The following is a 22570-nucleotide window of genomic DNA, read 5'->3' as shown; positions in this document are numbered from 1 at the left end:
TATATATTCAATATTTCAATTAATTTAATAATATTTAAAACTAATATCTAAGTATAAACTTTCTTTCGTCTGAAATAAATATATATATTTTATTATTCTTTTTATATATTTATTTAAGAGAAAAAAAAGTTTATTTAGTAATAAGAAAAAATTGGAAAATTACAACTTTATATTTGTATATATAAATAAATATAAGAGATAATATATATATATATATATTTTTTTTTAATTTTATAATTAGTTTAGATATAATCCTATTTTTATTCGATAATCTTTGACTTGTAATAAATAATTAAATTAATTATGATAAAGAAAATAAAAGGAGAGAAAAAATGAAAAAAAAAGTAATATAAATTTATAATATATAACAGTAATTTTATTAAATTTAAAAGAATATTTTATTTTTAAAATAGTGCGTTAAGTTTTTTTCCCCTTTTAAAATAAGCTTTATATTTGAACTTATTATTTTTAATTTTTTTTGGGAAGAAACGACAAAGTCATTTCATTAAAAAAAATCCAAAAGGAAAAAAAACCTACATGAATTCATGAATTAAAACAAAACAAACTTTTACTTTAATTTAAAAAAAACGAAATAACAAATCAAAAGAGTAAACACAAAATGAATTACAACTTTTCAAGCAAACAAACAATAATAGTTTTATAATCTAGTCTTGAAGTTGCTAGAGTGAGTGACTTCATAGTAGTTAATACCCCAATTTTGACATAAACACCAATTTTGCTCATTTTTGGGAATTGGCCTTCAAGTCCAAACAAAGAAATTACAATCAAACTTTATGCTATTCCAAACATCATAAACACTACCTCTCACCCTCGTGAATACTCTTGAATTTATTTCTATCCAAATATGGTAAACTGTAGAAGCAAAACCACATTTAAACATATTTGAATGAAAAGGATTACCTTTAGCTTTCAAGATGACCATCTCCTTGATATCAATCCAATCTGAGGGGAAAAAACTAACTCCATAGCTTTTGTAAATCGTCTCCATAACTCGAGTGTAAACAGGCAGCCACCAAATAAACGATCAATCGTCTCTTCATTGTCATCACAAAATAAGCATTTAGAATCCGGGATATTCATAAACCGCTTAAGTCGATCCCTAGTTGAAAGTCTCTTCCTAAACAACAACCATAACACAAATTGTTGTCTCAGAATGATTTTAGAGGACCAAACAGCATGAGTCCAACCCACAACGTTTCCCCTCTCACGAATAGACTCCCAAGCTAGATTAGAATTGAACTTTCCGTCTCTTTCCACCTTCCAAAGCCGCGAGTCGATATTGTCACTAAAGTGTATTGTTTGCATGAAGCTAAGAATCCTAACACCTTCTGGAATACACCTCAAAAGAGTATTATAATCTTCATCCCAAATGTCACGAACCGATGAATTAAGATAGTCCCTTCGAATACGCATCCCACAAAATTCTGTCTCAAGAATGATAGGCAGATTTTCAAACCATGGGTCATACCAAAACAAGGTTCCCCGACCATTTCCTAATCGGATATCAAATAAAGATATAGCGATGTCTTTAAACTTGAGAATCTTCTTTAGTGACCATGTCATTTCCAGTTTAATCTTTGAAGTCCATATACTTTTTTCATTCTTCATAAACCTTGAATGCACCCACCTGACCCACAACGAGTCTTGTTTCTTTTTTAACGCCCAAAAATGCCTTATCGTAAGAGCCTTGTTCCATTCAATGCAATTTTTCATCCCTATCCATCCTTCTTCTTTCGACTTCCACACATCATCCCACTTCACTTTCTTTCCGGCTCTTCCTTGATTCCCCCAAATAAAGTTTCTCATAAGACAATCAAGAGCCTTCATTACCTTCTTCGGGAGAATGATTTGTTGTGCCCAATACCCTATGATTCTCATAATGACTTTCGTAACTAGCTCAGTCCGACCCGCGTATGAGAGTCTTTTTGTTGCCCAACCATTCATTGAATTCTTGACTTTTTCGATAAGCGACCTACAATGTGAAATATGAAGTTGCTTAGTCGATAATGGTATCCCCAAATAACGAACCGGTAAAGTGCCCTCTTGAATCCCCATAATGTCAAAAATACTAGCTTTTGTTTCTTCCTTCACACCACCGTAGAAAACCAAACTTTTTCCTTCATTAATAACCAAACATGTAACACTAGAAAAGATTGTTAATGCTTCCTTAATAGTTTTAATAGAGTCAACATCAGCATGTGCCATAATAAAGAGGTCGTCTGCAAAGCAAATGTGTGTAATATCTTCCTCCCTGCATTGTGAATGGTTGATGTACGGAAGATTCTTTCGGAGCATTTTTAAGACGCTCTCAAAGATCCCCATGATGAGAGCAAAAAGGTAAGAAGAGAGGGGATCTCTTTGTCTTACTCCGTTTTCACCATTGAAATACCCATCATGAACTCCGTTAACACTTATAATGAAATGAGGAGTTGAGATACACTGCCAAATCCAATCAATAACAATAATCGGAAACCCTGAAGCACTCAGAAAATCATGAATAATAGGTCATTTAATTGAGTCAAAGGCTTTCAGAATATCAACTTTAAAATCTACCCGAGGAGAGATGGATTTCCTACCATAGCTCTTTAAAAGCCCCTACATAAGAATGATATTATGCGATATATTTCTACCCGGTATAAAAGCAGATTGACTTAAACTAATAAGATCAGGCATAACTGTTTTAATTCGTTTAGAAATAATTTTTGAAATAATCTTGTAAATCACGCGAAATAGGTCTAAAGTCACGAATTCCCTCGAGTACAAGGCACTTCAGGATCAAATTGAGAACCGTAACATTCCATTGCTTAAGCATCCTCCTATTCTGAAAAAAATTCAAGAACGCATTCGCTAACCTCATGCCTGATCACATCCCAATTTTCCTTAAAAAACCTCGCATTGAATCCATCGGGACCTGAACTCTTATCCCACTCATACTGAACAAAGCCTATTTAATTTCCTTCTTACTGACTACTTCAATTATCCGACAACTTTCCTCCATGGTGACTTTCTTAGTTAAAATCTGATGAAGAAAGTGGATATGACTTGTGCTTTCCTTTCTAGTTCCAATAAGATCTCTATAAAACTGGATGGCTTCATCATGAACTAGTTGCTGCCCTTGAACAATTACCCCATCACTTGTCTTGATTCTATTAACCCGATTTCTCAAGTTTCTTGTAGAGCACTTTCTATAAAAAAAATGAGGTGTTGTTATCTCCAAGAGATAACCAATTTTGTCTCGACTTTTGTTTTATATGGCTCTCTTCAAGAGAACTAAGAGCACGGAATTTAGTTATCGCTTCCTTTTCCTCTTGAACCAGACTTTGAGAAACTTCGTCACCAAGCATTCTTTTCTGTAAATCCTCAAGAATCAATCTAGATTCAGAAACTCTAGTCGAGATGTTGCTGAATTTTCTTGAAGACGGTTTTTCAGCATTTTCAGTTTCTCACTTACTTGAAACATTTTTGATTCACTCACTTGTTTAGACCACACCTCTTTCAGAATAATCTTGAATTTATCACTCACCATCCAAAAATTGAAGAACTTAAACGACCTCTTAATTCTCTCCTCCTTATCCCAAAACAGCATGATAGGACAATGATCTGAAATCCCTGGATTAAGAACTTGAATTCTACTCTTAGGAAACCTCAACGTCCAATCCTCGTTAATTAATCCTCTATCAATTCTACTTTTCCTCATATCCTCATTCCCTCGCATAGACGACCAAGTAAATGCATTACCAACATTGGTTGGTTCAATACAACCAATATCTCTAATGCAATCATTAAAATCAATCATTGCCTGTGAAGTATCAGCTTCCGGACTTCTTTCATAACCAAATTTGACAACATTAAAGTCTCCTGATATAGCCCACGAATTAGTTTCATCAACCCAGCTATTCAAGTCCCTCCACAACTATTTTCTAACACTTTTAGAATTGCTGCCATAAACCATTGCCAACCGAATATTCACCATCGTAACCTTGCAAGTAACCTTGCAAGTAACCTCTATCATAACAACTGATCACTCAAAAACAGTCTCTTGACATCCACCAAATTAGTATTTCAACAAACCCAAATTCTGTCGGTATTTGCATTAGAATTATATATAAGATCTCAACTTTCATCAACAAAAAGCAACCTAATCCTATCCACATTTCTTAACTTGACTTTTGTTTCCAAAATCCCAACAATCCTGATATTGTGCTTCCTAATGAATTCCTTGACCTCCTTACATTTTAGAGGGTCTTCTATGTTGTAACTATCATGAGTATGAATAGGAAATAGGCTCTATGCTGCTTTCATTCTCAAGTCGAGCTTTCTTTTTCCTTTCCCCTTCATCAAGAAAACACAACCTTAGACTTTAGGAATAGACTTAAAATCAATTATTAAATCTTAATAAATAAATTTAAAATATCTTTAACTAACTAAATATATTTTTACTATTATTTTCAGTTTTTAATTAGTTATAATTTTTTCTTTTCTTTTTATTTTTTATTTAATTATTTATTTTTTAAATTAATATAATTATTCTTTTTTTTCAACAATAATATTAATTATTATTTTTATTTAACAATAATACCATAATATTTTATATATAATTTTAAGACTATAATAATATTATAATTAAAATAATAAATATTTATTATTTATTTAAAATATATTTTTTAATATTTAAATATATATATATATAATTAATCAATTTAAACATTAATAATAACAAACGGAATTGTTTAAATGTATTAGTTAAATACTTATTTTTTTAATTTATGATACTATTATTTAACAAAAAAATTAATTGTATTATTTTTCTTAAATTATTAAATTTTATATTAAATAAAAAATTTAAATAAAATAAATCGAATAAAATAAAATAGAAAATAAATATTTAAATATATATATATATATATATATATATATATATATATATATATATATAATTTACTCTATTAATTTTTGAGCAGTGAAACATGACATTTTTAACAAGAATGCTTAGGAAATAATGGTCACCTTTTAACTTTTAACTTTTAAATTGATTGAAAATTTAATATAAGTGAATTTTCAAATTTTCAATCTAATTAAACATATCATTTCTTACACATTTTCATAAATAAAAAATATATTTTAAATCAAACTATATACTTTAAATAATAATTTAAAATCTCAAAAACATATCTACCCGATTTCATTATATATAATTTATCTATTTGATCTAGTTTTCCATGGATACCTACAAATTCAATCTACATTATCGATAACTCTCAAGTTCTTGATTTGGACAGATTTCTCAAATATCCAATTCTATGACTTTTTTTCATCAATTTCATTTGTGTCGATTTGTAATAACAAAAAAAAATACTTAGAATTGGAGAAGATAGGTAAAAAGGAATGAAAATCTTGAATATTGTATAAAATAATTTTAATATATGAGTTATTTTAAGTATGAATAAGATATGAGTTTTGGATTAATTATTAATCTCTACTCATTTTTTAACTCAAAACTGGTTATTTTTATTCCATATCTCCATTTCTGAACCCAATTTTAATTACATGTCTTCAATCATGTGCGGAATATCATGATTTCGGATAACCATCGACTCCTAGTTTGCCTCAACTAATCGAACTTTTGCGTGTGAAGATTAGATGCGCATTATTCTTTATTTTAATTTGTTAAAAACTAGTTTTTAATATCTTAATTTATAATTTTAAAATAATATTGAGGCAACAAAATTGTTTTCTATTTTTTTATATGAACTCTTCGTATGAGTATGAGATTAAAATAAATAATTAGTTTAAAACTGATATAGTATAATCAAATTCTAAACTATTTCAAACAAAATCTAAATTATAGAAATAAATAAATGAATGAGTTAAATACCCTAATTTATAATTTTAAAATAATATTGAGCAAACAAATTATTTTCTAAATTTTTTTATTAACTAATTCAACGAGTTTAAAATAAACAATTAGTTTAAAACCTATATTATATCCATCAAATTTCAAAATAATTGAATTCCAGACTATTTAAATGAATGAATGGGTAAAATAGAATCATATATATCTACATTTAATTTTACTTTTATGTATTATGATGAAGTCATATATATCTACATCATAATACATAACTTCATCATTTTATTCAAGTTTGGAATAAAATTTTGATTTTTACTATTTCATGATATTGTATTCTTCAATGTTGTTTTTTCCCTTAATTATTTGATATATAAATCTTTTAATAGATAATTTGTAAGTTTTTTACTTTGTCCAAACCGTCTCATTCTTTCTCAAACCGAACATTTTAATTTTCATCAAATAATTTTCAAATTAAAACTCATGTTGTTCTTTACCTCTTGTTTAAGAATAGTAACATCTAAACATGTTTTAGGATTTATAATATAAAAATAAATTTGACAAGTCACAACAAATTGATTTAATAATTATACGTTTAAAATTAACTATTTAATTCAAAACGTGATTATGTTTAATAAAATATTTAGTTTATAACTGAAATAAATTATTAAGTGAAATATTTATAAGAAATCAAAAATAAAATAAAAGAACAATATTATATTAGTTAAAAAAAAGTCAAATAATATATTTAGGTAGTAGAAAAGTAAAAAAAAGTTAGATATCTTAAATGAAGAGTGATAGAGATAGGGAATTTGGTGAGAGAATTTGTTAGAGGAATGACTTGCCATCACTTTCATTGGTTAGAAAATGTAAAAGTGGGAGGAAAGAGAGAAATTATTTGATTTTTTCAGCCAATAAACCGTAATGAGATTTCTTGAGAGTATTATTCCTAATATTGAAAATATTTTACTTACAATTTATATTTTCTTGGGAATAATTTTTTTTTTATCATTATTTTTTAGTGTGCCTTTCTCCTCTCATTCTTTCTTTCACGTTTATAAGATTAATATTCATTTTAATGAAAAGTTGATATTTAAAAAAATCATTTTCCTTATCCAACTTAAAAAAATAACTCTAATTAGTTTATGTTGTTATTTATTAGTTAAAATTTAAATCAAAACTCAACAAATTACTTACGAATAATATTAATTCTTATATACAAATTTTAAGTTCTATTATTATTATTATCACGCGATTGACTTATGACCATTGAGTTGTGTTTAATTTATTTTATAAATAAATCTTATATATATTTATTTTAAATAACCTCATAAATTATTTCTACACAATTTTTGTAATCTTTTAATCGCAATCAGACTGAATAATGTTTTTTAAGGTACATAGCAAAATAGTAAAAAAAAAAACACATTTTGTTAGGTATGCTTGGACTTCTCTAAGCAGAAAGCAACAATATATGTTTCCGGCGGCTATTCATTCGATACAAAATTAGATGTTATCATTAGGATATATATTGAAACGTGACCAAATAAAACTATATATTTAATTGTTGTATTAAACATATTTGATATGTAATATTACACATGTTCCCTTCGCTATGACATATAATAAGAAATATTGGTCAAGTCAATGAGACTAAAAAAATAAGCATTTTGATTAGTCATCTAATTAAAGTGATCCTTATCCCATCTTGAAATCAAATATTTATGTTATTTTTTATATTATCATATGTTAATATTTAATCAAGTTAATTACTTTCTAACTTTGAAGAGATACTTTATACTTTATAGCACGATACTAACCTTATCAACATATTAAAATATATTACTTAACCCATTCAGATAATTTAAGCACGAAAATCGTGTCTAAAAGAATAAAATTCAAGAGTTTGATTTCAACCGAGAATAGTCTAACTAGCCTAGGGTTCAACCAAAAAAATAGCATATTGGAATATACCATTCCACCTATATATATCCAACTAATTATATTGTGTATGTTATATTTAATCACACATTTAGTAACTTCCAAACTTGTTTTCATTTTGGCCCCTTATGTTTTGAAATAAATCATTTTACTACATATTTGATTAAAATTTCATTTTTTTAACACGTGAGATTAAGATAGCAGAACATTTGAAATTGAGTTATTTTGTAATGAAATTTCACGAAATTATAGACATTTTGTAGACGAAAGAGTTGTCAAAATTGACTTTGTCCATAGAGGAAAGCGATGCTTTTTTAATCTTTTGTTAAATTTTGTATCAGACCCAGAATTTTAACTTGGAGTGGACTTAAATTTAATGTAATAAATAATATAAATATATATGTATAAAAAATACTATAATGTTTAAATAAGTTGAGCTCTACAAGATTTTATAACATAAAACTCATCTATAATAGAATCTACATTTATATCTTTAGCTAAATCTTGTTATAGAGTGTCAAGCCGTCGGTAAGAAAATCATCTTCTATTTTATTGCAAAGTTCCGTCTTCACATTCTTCATTGCTGAAAATGAACGCTCATGAGTAGCGGTAGAAACAGGTAATGTTAAAACAAGATGAATCAATCTAGTCAACATAACATAAACTTTTGAATACTTTCACTAGATTGATTTTGGATTGTAGAGGCCGCAGATGGAGAACTTTCACTAGTTTGACGATCTTTTTTTTTTAAAGAATGAAGATATCAACGACGTCTTTCCTTTCTTTGCAGCAGATCCGTGTTTCATTTTTTATATACCTATACACAATTTTTAAAATGGAATATTTTATCAAATAATTATAATGTAAGATCGAAAACATTAAAAAATCCAAGTAAATATTTAATCGAATAGTTAAAAATTTAGAGTACAATGAAAATGTAGAAAAAAGTAATACTAACATGATAAATTCTCAAAATTCTACATTAAATCAAACATACATAAATTAATTATAAATATGATATATATAATTAAATTGACGATTATATTACTTAAAAACATGAAAACATGAGAATTAGAAAAACAATATATTAAAAAAAAGGAATTTTACCTCTTATATAATATGTTTGTTTGCAAAAAAGTTGTGAAACATATTAAAAAAAAATTAATAATAAAACTACGGAAGAATGATGATATATAAAATAATTGAAATATATATACTAATATACTACATATACTTGGAAAGGATATGGATATTTAATTTTATTTTATTAATATATTATATATAATATTATATTATATAATATAATATAATATATAATAAAAAAAATGATTTTTAAAAATAATTAATAAATAATTTTTTTTCCGAAGGTGGGTTTAAGTCCACTTCATCCCATAGTAAATTCATTAGAGCAAGTGAGTTTTAGTGTTGAAATGAGTTAACTTATTCTATATAAAATTCATCCAATCTATTAAGTATCCCTAGAAAATGGGTTATTTAGAAATATGCAAAACTTAGGGTGTCAAAATAAATAAATAAATAGAAGTTTGAGGGTGAATATCAAAGCTTTGAAATTGTTTAGGTCTTATTTTATAGATTTTTGTCATAAATATATTCAAATGTTGGGATTTGTCGAGAATGGAGAAACAAGTGGTTTGGAAAATATTAAAAATTAGGTTTTGACCTTTTCCTAACCTTCAATTCTGACCTACAAATATTCTTAATTACATGTGATAGCTAAGGCTGAGTTTTTCACTTCAAACTTCAAATTCTTATCCAAATATGATGAGTTTCCAAGCATATTCATTAGTTTTCTAACCTATAAATACCAACCCTTGCAAGAAAGGTTTTGCTCATTCAATTCTTTCTTTAACTATATCTTCAAAGCTTTATCTAGCTAGTTTATTCTTAGTACTAATAATCCAAAACATATAATACAAATTTGAATAGAGAAACATGCAAACTCCAAAATCACACCTTCAACCCCCTACTTATGGAAACCTAATTACTGTTTTGAGTATCGATGGAGGTGGCATTCGAGGAATCATTCCTGGTACAATCCTTAAGTTTCTCGAATCCGAACTTCAGGTAACTTATATTATTTGCGAGTTTTGTTTCTTTACAAAATTCTTGGTTGGGACATTGGAACAATTAGTAATATCACAAAAGCTTAACTAAATATAACATATGCTTTAATTTGTTCAAAAGAAAATTTCTTAATTATTAATATTGTTGATGGTGCAGAAACTCGACGGTGAACATGCAAGACTTGCAGATTACTTCGACGTAATTGCTGGGACTAGCACCGGAGGTTTGGTGACAGCTATGTTAACTGCACCAGATGAAAACAATCGTCCATTGTTTGCTGCAAAGGATATTAACAATTTCTATCTCGAGCATAGCCCAAAAATCTTTCCTCAAGATAGGTAAAAATGATAAGATGATAGATAACATATACATATTTTTTATGTGTATAAATATTATGCAATTTAACTAACAAAGTTTGTGGCTTTTGATTCTTGGGCACAAATAGGTCATACTTTCCTGGTCTTAAAAAGTTGATGAAAGCCTTTTCGGGGCCAAAATATAATGGAGAATATCTTCATAGCATCATTAGAGAAAAGCTTGGAAGCACAAGATTGCATCAAACACTTACTAATGTGGCAATACCAGCTTTTGATATCAAGGAACTTCAACCAACTATTTTTTCAACCTATGAGGTATAATAAACTTATAAATGAATGAACTTCTTTATTTAATATCGTTTTTTAACATTTAAAGCTAATATGAGAAATGTGTGACATATAATTCAGGTCAAGCATACTCCTGGAATGAATGCATTACTTTCGGATATATGCATCTCAACATCAGCAGCTCCAACGTATCTCCCCACATATCATTTCCAGAATAAGGACCATTCCGGGAAGGTTAGAGACTTTAACTTGACAGATGGTGGTGTTGCTGCAAATAATCCGGTATTATTCTCATTCATCATCCTCTACTCGCAATTAATTGCATGTGTATCAACTGGCTATATCGTTACTCAAGTTTGTTTTATTTATATCTTCTTCGAGTAGACTCTTGTTGCGATTGGAGAGTTGACGAAACAAATCATGAAGGGATCGACAGATTTTTCTACCATAAGACAAATGGATTACTCGAGGCTTTTGGTGATATCTTTGGGGACGGGTTCAGCTAAATACGAGGGGAAATATAATGCAAAAGATGCAGCTAAATGGGGTGCGCTCAATTGGATCTCACATGGTGGCTCCACCCCTATTATTGACGTTTACTCTCAAGCCAGCGCGGATATGGTTGATTTTCATCTCAATATTATTTTTCAAACCCTTGATTCTGAAAAGAATTATATTCGAATTCAGGTATTTGTTGGTTCAAATTCACATCATGTTTATTATAACAATCAATTAACTCCTTATAATTGTTTTATTGATCACCAAACACATGTATATATTTATATGGTACATGCAGGATGATGATTTAAATGATGGACCATTAAGCTCAGTAGATGTAGCCACAAAACAAAATCTCGAAAATCTTGTAAAGGTTGGGGAGAAATTGTTGAAGAAACCTGTCTCGAGAATGAATATGCAGACCGGTATAAGTGAACCTACTATTGACAATGAGACAAACGAACAAGCTCTCGTTAGGTATATATATGCACCACTAAATGGTCTCAATATATTCTTACAACTAATCCATAAAACCTCTATTAGTGAAATAATTATTGATATTATTTTTACAGATTTGCGAAGTTGCTATCGGAGGAGAAGAAACTTCGAAAGATTAGATCATCACAAAACTGATGGATTCACTGCCAAGAAAGAAGATTAATTGAAGAAGTTGTGCACTTGTTGGTTGTTGATGTTGTAGTATTTAAATTTAAAAGATTGTTTAATTAATTATTTATGTTGATAATAAGGTCTTTAATTAGTGATCATAACGATTCTTTAATTGTTATTCTTTGGTGTAAAAATGATTTAATATGTATGTACCAAGTAATTGTTAAGTACTTCCACAATATTATATTAATTAAATGTCTTTTGCTAAACTATTTTTATTCATTGCATTCATTTGGATATTATCCATGAGCTAAGAGAAGTGTATTCTTTTAATTGAAAATATTATATTTTGTATTAATGGAGCATCAAAGTGACATGGTGTATCACTACAGAATTGTTTTTTGACATGGTCACATGGAGGTAGTAAATATAGTCATATATAAAAAAACTTATAAATGAAATTGAATATACATTGAAACAAAAAGAGCAAAAATATCATTTGATTGGAAAACTCTGGTTATTAATGATATTAAAATTACAGTCAGTTGATAGATAGTTATTAATGATACTAAAGTTACAGCTAGTTCAAAATCAATTAAGTTCTTGAACAACTTTTAACATATGGTTGACAAAAACATATATCTATTAATCATAACCCTAGTAAAAATTGGGACATTGAAGAAAGAAAACGAAGCATTCGTAATTGAGAAGGAGGCGTGGAACTTGAAGAATTCTGTTGTGACGAATTGTGGTAGTCCTTAACTACCCTCGAAAAAGTGTGGGAAGATGGCCTTACAAATAAAACGACACAAAACCTGTCGGTTCTCCGATCTTTTGATCTCTCGGTCTGCAAAAGATTTTTGAGGTATGTGTGCGGAATGTTTGTGATTGAGCCTGATGTTTTATTGTTACATTTATTTATTTTAGAAGGGTGTAATGATTGTTTGTTTATTGAGTTAATTTTCTTTTAAATAATTTATAAAGAACTATTTTTGTATGAGTTTTGGTTACAATTTTCACAATCAAATATATTAACAAAAATTATGTTAACCTTTAAAAAAATTCTAAAAACATACGCAACAGTAAGTCTGCTAAATTGTCGCTATTTTGCCATTAAAACTACTTAACCGAACCTAGGAGTCTCAGTTTTAACGAATGGAGAACTACTGGCTTGAGTCGTTCCGGTTTGGTTCGAATGTGTTTCTCTCTATTTGCTTAGGTAATTAGTTCCTTTGGGTTGCAATGCTTGTTTTTGTTGGGTAGGTCAAAGTGTGACTAGTATAATTATTCCAAATAAAAACATAAATGTGGATTAATGTGCAATTAAGTTCAATAAATAAATAAATGTTAGGTATTCTTGCATATCTATTTCTTTCTCCAAGCATAAAGGAACAATATTTCTGGCGGCTTATTGTTTAATTATAACATTATTTCCAATTCATTGCATAAAAGTAAGATGTTACTTTGGCATGTATTTGAAACGTGACCAATATAAACTATATATTTAATAGTTCTATAATAAACATATTTTATATGTAATATTATTACACATGTTCCATTTCCTAACACATATAATAACAAATATTGGTCAAGTCAACCTTGAAATGAGACCATATTGAAAAAAAAGGTATTATAACTCATCTTTAAAAGTGATCCTTAATTTTATGTGAATTATTTTCCAAGGTTGCCAATATTGATTTTCTTAATTCATGGGAATTTGTGTGATTTTTAAAGTTATATTTTGATAATTTATAATAAAAAAAAATATCATAACTTGCTCTAAATAATAATTTTTTTTAATGGGTTTCATCATATGGTTACTTTTTTTTTGTTACTAAATTAATTAATCAAATATATATATTCTTAAAAAGGTAATCATTATCCAATCTTAACTCAATTGCTCGTGGAACATTGACCATCTTTGAAATCAAATATTTATGTATATTATATTATAACTTAATTGTAGATTATCATATGCTAATAATTATTTAATCATATATATGTTACTTCCCAACTTTGAAAAGATACTTAACATTGCATATTAATTAAATAGTTAATTTATACACGAGTGAATGGAATGATCTTATCTCATAAGATATGTCCAACTATTATTTAATTATGTCATCATATCTAATCACCTCTTTACAAACTTCCAAACTAGTTTCCTTTTAGTCCCTTAAGTTTTGAAATAACTTATTTACAAAAATTCATTTTTGACATGTGAAATTCCTTTCATAAAATAAATCATGATTATAGTTTGAAAATAACCGATAAAAATACATTTGAATTTTGAATGATGTGTTGAAATCTCATTGTGAATACTTGGTGTAATTCAATTTTGTTTAATGTTTATTGTCAAGAAAAAAAGTAGATAAAGAACGTTCACGAAATTAGTAAAATTTGCATAAATTTACAAACTTGAAGTTTGATAACAACTTCACATTAATGTACATATTTTATCAAAGTTGTAAGTTTAAATAGGTTTAACCTAAAATACATCATGTCACTAAAATATGGGATTTTTTTTGTTTTCAAATAATAAGGGAAACTGAGTCAAAATAAATAAAAGTTTTGAGGGTGAATCTCGAAAACATTCAATAATTTAAGGGCTTATTTACTGATATTCTTATAAATATAAAAAATGGGTTTTGACCTTTTCCTAACCTTCAATTCTGACCTACAATTATTACATGTGATGGAAAAGGGTGAGTTTTCTTTACTTAAACTTTCAATTCTTATCTAAATGGACCAGTCCAAATTAGGCCGTCAATGCCTATGAACATAATATAATGAGTTTAATTCCAAGCAGATGCATGCATGAGTTTTTTAATTCACAATTGTAAACATATAAATAGAAACCCTAGCAAGAAAGGTTTAATTAGCTCATTCAATCTTTTAACTACATCTTCAAAGCTCTCTCTAGCTAGTTGATTTCTTTGTACCATCTTTCTCACACACATCCAAGATATATTGCAAACACTTGATCAAAAAAGAAACATATATGGAAACTCCAAAATCATTCCTTCAGCCACCAACTTTTGGTAACCTAATAACTGTTTTGAGTATTGATGGAGGTGGCATACGAGGAATAATTCCCGGGACAATCCTTCAGTTTCTCGAGTCTGAGCTTCAGGTATTCTATTATTTCGTTTTCGTTGAAAAGAAAATTGAGAAAAGATGTCTCTAGAATTTTGGTGTTTTTCTTAACATGAATTGTGATAAAAGGAAGTGAAAAACAATAAAGGGTTACAAAAGATGGTATATATATATTTCAATATTTCTTAAGATGTTATATTGTGTTGTTGATGGTGTAGAAACTCGACGGTAAGCATGCAAGACTTGCAGATTACTTCGACGTAATTGCTGGGACTAGCACAGGAGGTTTGGTGACAGCCATGCTAACTGCACCCGATGAAAACAATCGTCCATTGTTTGCGGCAAAGGATATTAACAATTTCTATCTCGAGCATAGCCCAAAAATCTTTCCTCAAGACAGGTAAATTGCATGTTAAGACAATAAGATATACATCTAGCTTTTCTTCCTTTTTTTCTCTTTTTTTTGACATAGTATGTTGCTTTGTGATTCTTGGGCACAAATAGTTCCTATTTTCCTGGTATTAAAAAGATGATGAAAGCCTTTTGGGGGCCAAAATATAATGGAGAATATCTTCATAGCATCATTAGAGAAAAACTTGGAAGTACAAGATTGCACCAAACACTTACTAATGTGGCAATTCCAGCTTTTGATATCAAGGAACTTCAACCAACTATTTTTTCAACTTATGAGGTCCAAGATCTCTACCTTATAAACCTATAAATGAACTTCTTTATTTATTCTCGTTTTGTAATGTATAACGCTAATATGAGAAAAAAACATGTAACATATAAATTCAGGTGAAACATACCCCTGGCATGAATGCTTTACTTTCGGATATATGCATCTCAACGTCAGCAGCTCCGACGTATCTCCCCACGTACCATTTCCAAAACAAGGACCATTCCGGGAAGGTTAGAGACTTTAACTTGACAGATGGTGGTGTTGCTGCAAATAATCCGGTATTATTCTCATTCATCATCCTCTACTCGCAATTAATTGCATGTGTACCAACTGGCTATGTCGTTACTCAAGTTTGTTTTATTTATATCTTCTTCGAATAGACTCTAGTTGCGATTGGAGAGTTGACGAAACAAATCATGAAGGGATCATCAGATTTTTCTACCATAACCCAAATGGATTACTCGAGGCTTTTGGTGATATCTTTGGGGACTGGTTCAGCTAAATACGAAGGGAAATATAATGCAAAAGATGCAGCAAAATGGGGTGCGCTCAATTGGATCTCACATGGTGGCTCCACCCCTATTATTGACGTTTATTCTCAAGCAAGTGCTGATATGGTTGATTTTCATCTCAATATTATTTTTCAAACCCTTGATTCCGAAAAGAATTACATACGAATTCAGGTATTTGTTGTTCAAATTCACCTCATTTTATTGTAGCATTCAATTAATTTAATTATGGGTGTGTTATCCTTATATTTATATATTTTGTTGATCCACTAAAAGGAATTATTTAAAGCTTATCTAAATAGTATACATGTATATATGGTACATGCAGGATGATAATTTAAGCGATGGACCAATAAGCTCAGTAGACATAGCCACGAAACAAAACCTCGAAAATCTTGTCAAGGTTGGAGAGAAATTGTTGAAGAAACCTGTTTCGAGAATGAATATGCAGACCGGTGTAATCGAACCTACTTTTGATAATGAGACCAACGAACAAGCTCTGATTAGGTATGCACCACTAAATGGACTCAATATTTTCATATATATCGATATTACAAACTAGTTCGGGTCTCTAATAATCAATGAAAAAAATATCTTTGCAGATTTGCTAAGTTGCTCTCGGATGAGAAGAAACTCAGAGAGACTAGATCATCGTCAAACTGATGCATTGGCTGCCATGAAAGAAAGCTAGAGATATTTGCAGAAGTTGTTGTTTTTGATTGTTTAATGATTATTTTTATGTTTGATAATAAGGCCCGGAATTGGGGACCCAACTAGCTTATAAGCCTTTAAAATTATTGTAAATGTTGATGCTTTATTAATGTAAGTAATGATTGTTAAGTGCCACAATATATATTAATTCATTTTATTGTATCCATAAAGCATTCATTTGGATATTATGCAAGAGATAATTAAACAAGTGTATTTTCATTTTATCAAGGTAACATGGGAAGTAAATAATAATGTCATACAACTAAAACTGATGAAAAAATGAAACTTTTTCTTGTATATATGTTCTAAATTGCTTGGCAAATATTTGGATAAGTTAGATATTATTCTTCAGTTTTACCAATGTGTTCTTCAACATATTAGTCCCTTGATTTGAAAGTTTAAACGATATATTTCGAAAATGGAACCCAATTCTTTTTTAAGTTGGAGGGGAAACTATCCATACGGAAAACAAATATATGTCAAAGGGTGGTAGGTTGTTATGATAAACAATATTTCACTTGCGTTTTTGGTAGATTATCATTTATTATTTAAATTCTACTCAATGTGGTGTCTAAGTGAATGGTCAAGGGAGGCTCTTAATGCATATTTTTCTATGGGAACCCTCAACCACATAAGCTCGAATAATTTGTTTGGTAGAAAATTGACCGAGAAGAATGGACAACTTTCTACTCAACATGAGATTCAAACAAAGATTGTGCTCATACTAATGGAAAATGATTAAAGATCGATAATGAGGAATATTATATTTGGCACATTGTTATGAGGTGCTTGATAACAATGTTGCGTATTCTTTTCTGTGGGATTATGTTACGGTCCACAGATAAGAAACAACACCCTCCACGGTCCTATGGAACACTTGGGTTAGAGACTCGGTCGGGAACTCTATTTTCATAGCATAACAATATTTTAATTCTGTTTTTCTATTCCCACAAAACTGATTGTTGACTAAGTTCCTAAAAGTTGTTGTAACAGAATTGTAACCGACTACTCTTGGGTAATTCAGCCGCTATAAATGAGCGGTAACCTCGAATTCTCTTCTCATATTATTTCCGCTGCGCTTGATTATAGAATTCCACCCTCTGTCCCATCAATCAAGAACTCATTTCTTGAATTAAAGAACTCGGAAAGCTAAGTTATAGTTTCAAGCTTAACAGATTCCTTTGGTGTTGGGTTTGTTTGGGTTCCCAACTATGAAAAAGATTCAATAGTGGTTCAAGTTCATTTTTAATTCATTAAGAGTAATATAATATTTTAAAGGGTTATGTTATAACCTAATAACTCTAGTAGGTTAAGAAGAAGAATTCAAAAAAAATTAAAAGAGATAAAGAAAGAGAAAATCGAGTAGCTGGTTTTCGCCTATAGTCGCACAGGTTCATCAAACTAACGATCGGATATTCAAACGGAGTTCGATTGCTCTGAGATTTTGTCGAGAGGTTGGTAACTCATTCCTCTACATTTTCAACGGTCAGATTAAGGTTTGGACGTCTCAAAGTTTGGTTTTCTGGGGCTTAAAGTTTATGCCTAATTTGAGTTTTTTATTTGACTAGTTTGGGACCAAAAAGTTTGTATCTTTTTGGTTATGCCCTTTTAACTTTCTGCGGTATTAAAAGGTTGTTATACCTTGATTGTATTCTCGATCTGATTATAGTGAAACTTGAATAGGACGTAAAGTCCCGTGGTTTTTACTCCTTGATTTGAGGAGATTTTCCATGTAAATATTGTGTGTTCATTATGTTATTTATTTCCTCTTTTACTTGTGCTCTATTTGCTCCTAAGTTTTTCAATCAAGTAGGGAATCAAATATACGTTTTTCCCAATAAGTGGTATCAGAGCTTGGTTAGTTGTTTTGGACTTGATTGAAATATAGAGATAAACACAAGTATGATGATATTGCTAAATGGTTCAAATTTAGAAAAGAAAGATGGATAATTTATTATTTGTTAAGGCCTTACACTTATCCAATTTTGATAGTGAGAAACCTGCATCCAAATCTGATGAGGAATGAAATTTTGAGCATGAACAGGTATGTGGTTTTATTCGTCAGTTTGTTGAAGAGAATGTTTACAACCACATCCAATATGAGAATAATGCACAATATTTATGGAATAAACTTGAAAACTTATATGCTTCAAAGACCGGAAGTAATAAATTATTCTTGCTTCAGAAATTAATTCATTTGAGATATAATGATAGCGCTTATATGGCTGATCATTTAAATGAGTTTCAGGGTGTTCTTGATCAGATGTCAGACATGAGAATTAAGTTTGAAGATAATGTTCAAAGACTTTGATTATTGACCACTCTACCCGATTCGTGAGAAACGTTTAAGGTTTTTCTTTGTAATTATGTTGATAATGGCGCAGTAACTCTTAGATGACTAAAGGTGGCGTCATGAATGGGGAATTGAGTAGAAAATTTCAAAGGTCTTTGATAAATTAAAATGTGTTGATTACTGAAAATAGGGGGAGACATAATAACTGGGTGGAAAAGACAATGTAAGACATAATAGTCGAAGTAAGTTCAGATCAATGTACAAGTCATTTGAATGTTATCATTGTGGTAAAAGGGGGCACATTAAGAAAGATTATTTTAAGCTGAAACGCGAAATGAACGAATCTAATCAAAATAAAAATGTTGGTGAAGATCGTGTGTCAATAGCGACTTCAAATGATATCGTCACTATCCACGTCGAGGATACAATTAATTGTATATATAATGAGTTGAGTTGGGTGTTTGACACCGGAGCTTCCTTGCATGTTACACGAAAAAAAGAATATTTATGTCTTATACTTTAGGTGATTTTGGAGTATTGAAGATGAGTAATGACAACTTAAGTATGATTATTGGTATTGGTGATGCTTGCTTGGATTCTAGTAATGGATCGAAATTATTACTTAAGGATGTTCGACATGCTCCAAATATTAGACTGAATTTAATATCAATTGGAAAACTTGTTCGACATGATCCTTCTATGTAAGTATGCTAGAATGCTACTTTGGAGCAGTAATCTACAATATTTGTAAATAAATAAATTCAAGAATTCACAGTGAAAAAAGTAGAACTACTGAAGATATTTGGGGAGATATAACTTCAAATGGAAATGCACTCATTCAATTCTGGAGAAGAATCGAAAATAATGAAGAGAATAGAAAGCTCTGTCATATATGAGATATTTTGTTTGAAAAAGTCACAAGTAGAATCAAGGTAAAAATGTTATAGGCGCTAATTGATTGTTATTGATGTCTGAAATTCAGTTCTTGTTTCACTGTCAAATCTAGAAATTGTCTAGATCTGATATTAAACTTTTGTATTTTTTTCCCTCTTTTGAGTTTTTTTTAATGAAATGGAACTAAATTGTTTTTCAAAAAAAAAAAAATAGTTTCAACTGCTGCTAATAATAATTATCAATAGAAATTGATAACAGCAATAAACTCATAATTGTTACAATGACAATTAACAATATTAAATATTTGTTAATTATTATTTAAGGAATTAATGTTAATTAAAAATTAACCAAATTCATTTTCATTTGGATTAAATTTTACCTTAATTTGCATTTGAGTTTGGCGTGAATTTCATTTAGATTAAATTTTATCTTGTGTGAATTTCATTTGGATTATATTTTACCATAATTCAAATTTGAATTTGGTGTGAATTTCCTTTTGATTTAATTTTCCCAAAATTTAATTTATATTTACTTAATGAAATTAGTTACTTCCAACAATTGTTGGAGATCTTATCTCGTAACAATTACACATAAATATTATATTAATACAAAAAATGATAATATAAAAAATATAATATATTATTAAATAAATGAAGAAAAATTGTTTCGAGCCCTGTAAAATCACAATTCCCTTAAAACAGTTTCATCGTCTCTCGTTTGTGTTGGAGAGTTTCGTCGACGACTATTTCTCAATATATAATGGAACCTGTAATAGTTTAGCACAAAAATACCACTACAACATCGAATTAGACAAAAATACATGAATCACAATCACCGGGTTTCACATAAAAATGGTCAAGTCAAGAAACTCAAAGAACCCTCACAAAGATAAGAAAAGACTTTTGGAATTCTAGAGTGAAAAATGATAAGATGGTATGTGGAAAGGAATTAAAGTGAAGGGATATATAGCTGGAAATTAACCCTAAATCCATTCATCAATTCTTTAATTCTACGATCACTAATTCATCCAATAAATGGTTAGCATTGTTTGCCTCTTTATTACATTGACATTTCCTCTTTATTAGGAGAATGAAAGTTACATAGGTTATTTCAATTAATATTTTGTAGTTACAATAGTAATTAACAATATTTGTTAATTGCCTCATTCAAGACATTAATGTTAATTATAACAATTAACGAATTCATTTTCATTTGGATTAAATTTCACCTTAATTCACATTTGAATTTTGTGTGAATTTCATTTGTATTAAATTTCACATTAATTCACATTTGAATTCAAATTCAATGTGAATTTCATTTAGATTAAATTTCACCATTAATTCACATTTGAATTTGGTGTGAATTTCATTTACCCAAATTCTCATTTCTATTTAATTAATGAAATTAGTTTAATTCCATCAATTCCCCACATTAATGGAAATTGGAAGAATAACCCGGTGAAATGTTCAATAGTTGAACCCTACTTAGGATCGGTAGGTGTAACCCTTTGAACATTCCCTTATGAAAGTATATATAACTTTACTAGTCGATTAGTAGACTCGACGTCCTTGCACATTCTGCATTTGTGTAAACGATTACACAATTTTACATAAAATTCTTCTTGATACATGTCAGTTCTCATGATTGTGTTCGTTTTGGCAATGAACACTTGTTTGGTTTAGTGAGAGGGTCTAGAATTGAGCCGTGCAATTTTTTCGAAGCGATCCCACTTTACTCTAACATAGGTGATCTCTTTGTTCACAAAGAATCATTAAAATTATGTGTGCTTATCCTTTTCCGAAATACTATTTTATCATAGAATTTTTCACCCATAGTAATCTATCAAGTCTAGTACAATTAAGTTATCCTATTGAACCTAGTTCTTGGAATCTCCAGTCATCATAGGTTGAGTTTTCCTTCATACTAACTTATTGTAGGATTAAGTCTTATTCCTTATGAGGACTTTAACACCAACTCTTTATTTAACTCTTTGGTTAGCGGATTTACAATATTTTATGTTAGGATCGGGGACGCCCTTGGAGGACCGGGGTGTTTCCGGTTTCAGGAAGGGTGGTCGCTTACACAACACACACAACACTTTGGTGATAGTCCGGTTAGAGACTATGACCGTTCTCAACACTACACAAACTGTCACAGACTCTAGAACCGGGTTCAAGGGAGGAAATGTCTGTTTCAGCCTGAAGCAACGTATGCGACTTAGATGATGTTTTAGAAGGAGTCGGTTTTAAAGATATGAGTGGACAGGTTTTCGGAGTAAGATTGATTTTAGTTAGGTTAATTGAGTAAGCAGTAAAATGAAGGAAATGACACGAGACAAGGTTTTTTATGGATGTTCGGAGCAAACTCTCCTACGTCACCCCTTCTTCTCAGGTTATGAGAAGGATCTCCACTAACTTTCAAAGTTACAGCAATTACTATGCCGGTCGAGCCCAACTCGCTACTCGCCGGTTACACCAACTCACTCTTGATGTAATACAATAACACAACACAAAAACACACAGAAAGCTTCCGGTTTATGACACACCGGTTTTGGATCGTTCGTAATATTTCTTTATCTCTCTAGAATTTTCGTAACTTGTGTGCCGTCAATTTTATGCTTGCTGCTATGTCTGTCATTAATGAGGTTGCTTCGTCTTCCTTTTATAGTAGATGAGATCCCAACGGTCACATTATTCTCTCACCGTGGGATTGGTTGATCAGCATCACGCCGGTGTAGAAAGGTTACTTGCACGTTTCACCTTCCTCAACACTTGGCAA

General features: G+C 29.7%; 3 protein-coding genes across 3 annotated transcripts; 2 read left to right on the top strand and 1 right to left on the bottom strand.

Annotated features, from left to right (window-relative positions):
* Positions 1-930: 930 nt before the first annotated feature.
* On the bottom strand, positions 931-3994 carry LOC124909598. Its single transcript, XM_047450266.1, has 5 exons — positions 3949-3994; positions 3473-3879; positions 3262-3371; positions 2986-3206; positions 931-2495 (listed from the first exon to the last, which is right to left on the bottom strand). Exons 1-5 carry the CDS (start codon positions 3992-3994, stop codon positions 931-933), a joined length of 2349 nt encoding a protein of 782 aa, XP_047306222.1.
* Positions 3995-9733: 5739 nt separating this feature from the next.
* On the top strand, positions 9734-11631 carry LOC124909592 (patatin-like protein 2). The gene is made up of 7 exons (XM_047450259.1): positions 9734-9895; positions 10052-10233; positions 10341-10527; positions 10621-10782; positions 10885-11187; positions 11297-11475; positions 11571-11631. The coding sequence occupies exons 1-7, from the start codon at positions 9764-9766 to the stop codon at positions 11629-11631; spliced, it is 1206 nt and encodes a 401-aa protein (XP_047306215.1). The 5' UTR covers positions 9734-9763.
* A 2919-nt stretch (positions 11632-14550) lies between these two features.
* On the top strand, positions 14551-16456 carry LOC124909585 (patatin-like protein 2). The gene is made up of 6 exons (XM_047450251.1): positions 14551-14740; positions 14922-15103; positions 15208-15394; positions 15502-15663; positions 15766-16068; positions 16223-16456. The coding sequence occupies exons 1-6, from the start codon at positions 14609-14611 to the stop codon at positions 16454-16456; spliced, it is 1200 nt and encodes a 399-aa protein (XP_047306207.1). The 5' UTR covers positions 14551-14608.
* The last annotated feature ends 6114 nt before the right edge of the window (positions 16457-22570 follow it).

This window comes from Impatiens glandulifera, chromosome 1 (genome assembly GCF_907164915.1).
Source record: "Impatiens glandulifera chromosome 1, dImpGla2.1, whole genome shotgun sequence".
NCBI classification, from domain to species: domain Eukaryota; kingdom Viridiplantae; phylum Streptophyta; class Magnoliopsida; order Ericales; family Balsaminaceae; genus Impatiens; species Impatiens glandulifera.
This window is presented reverse-complemented; position numbering and strand designations above follow the sequence as displayed.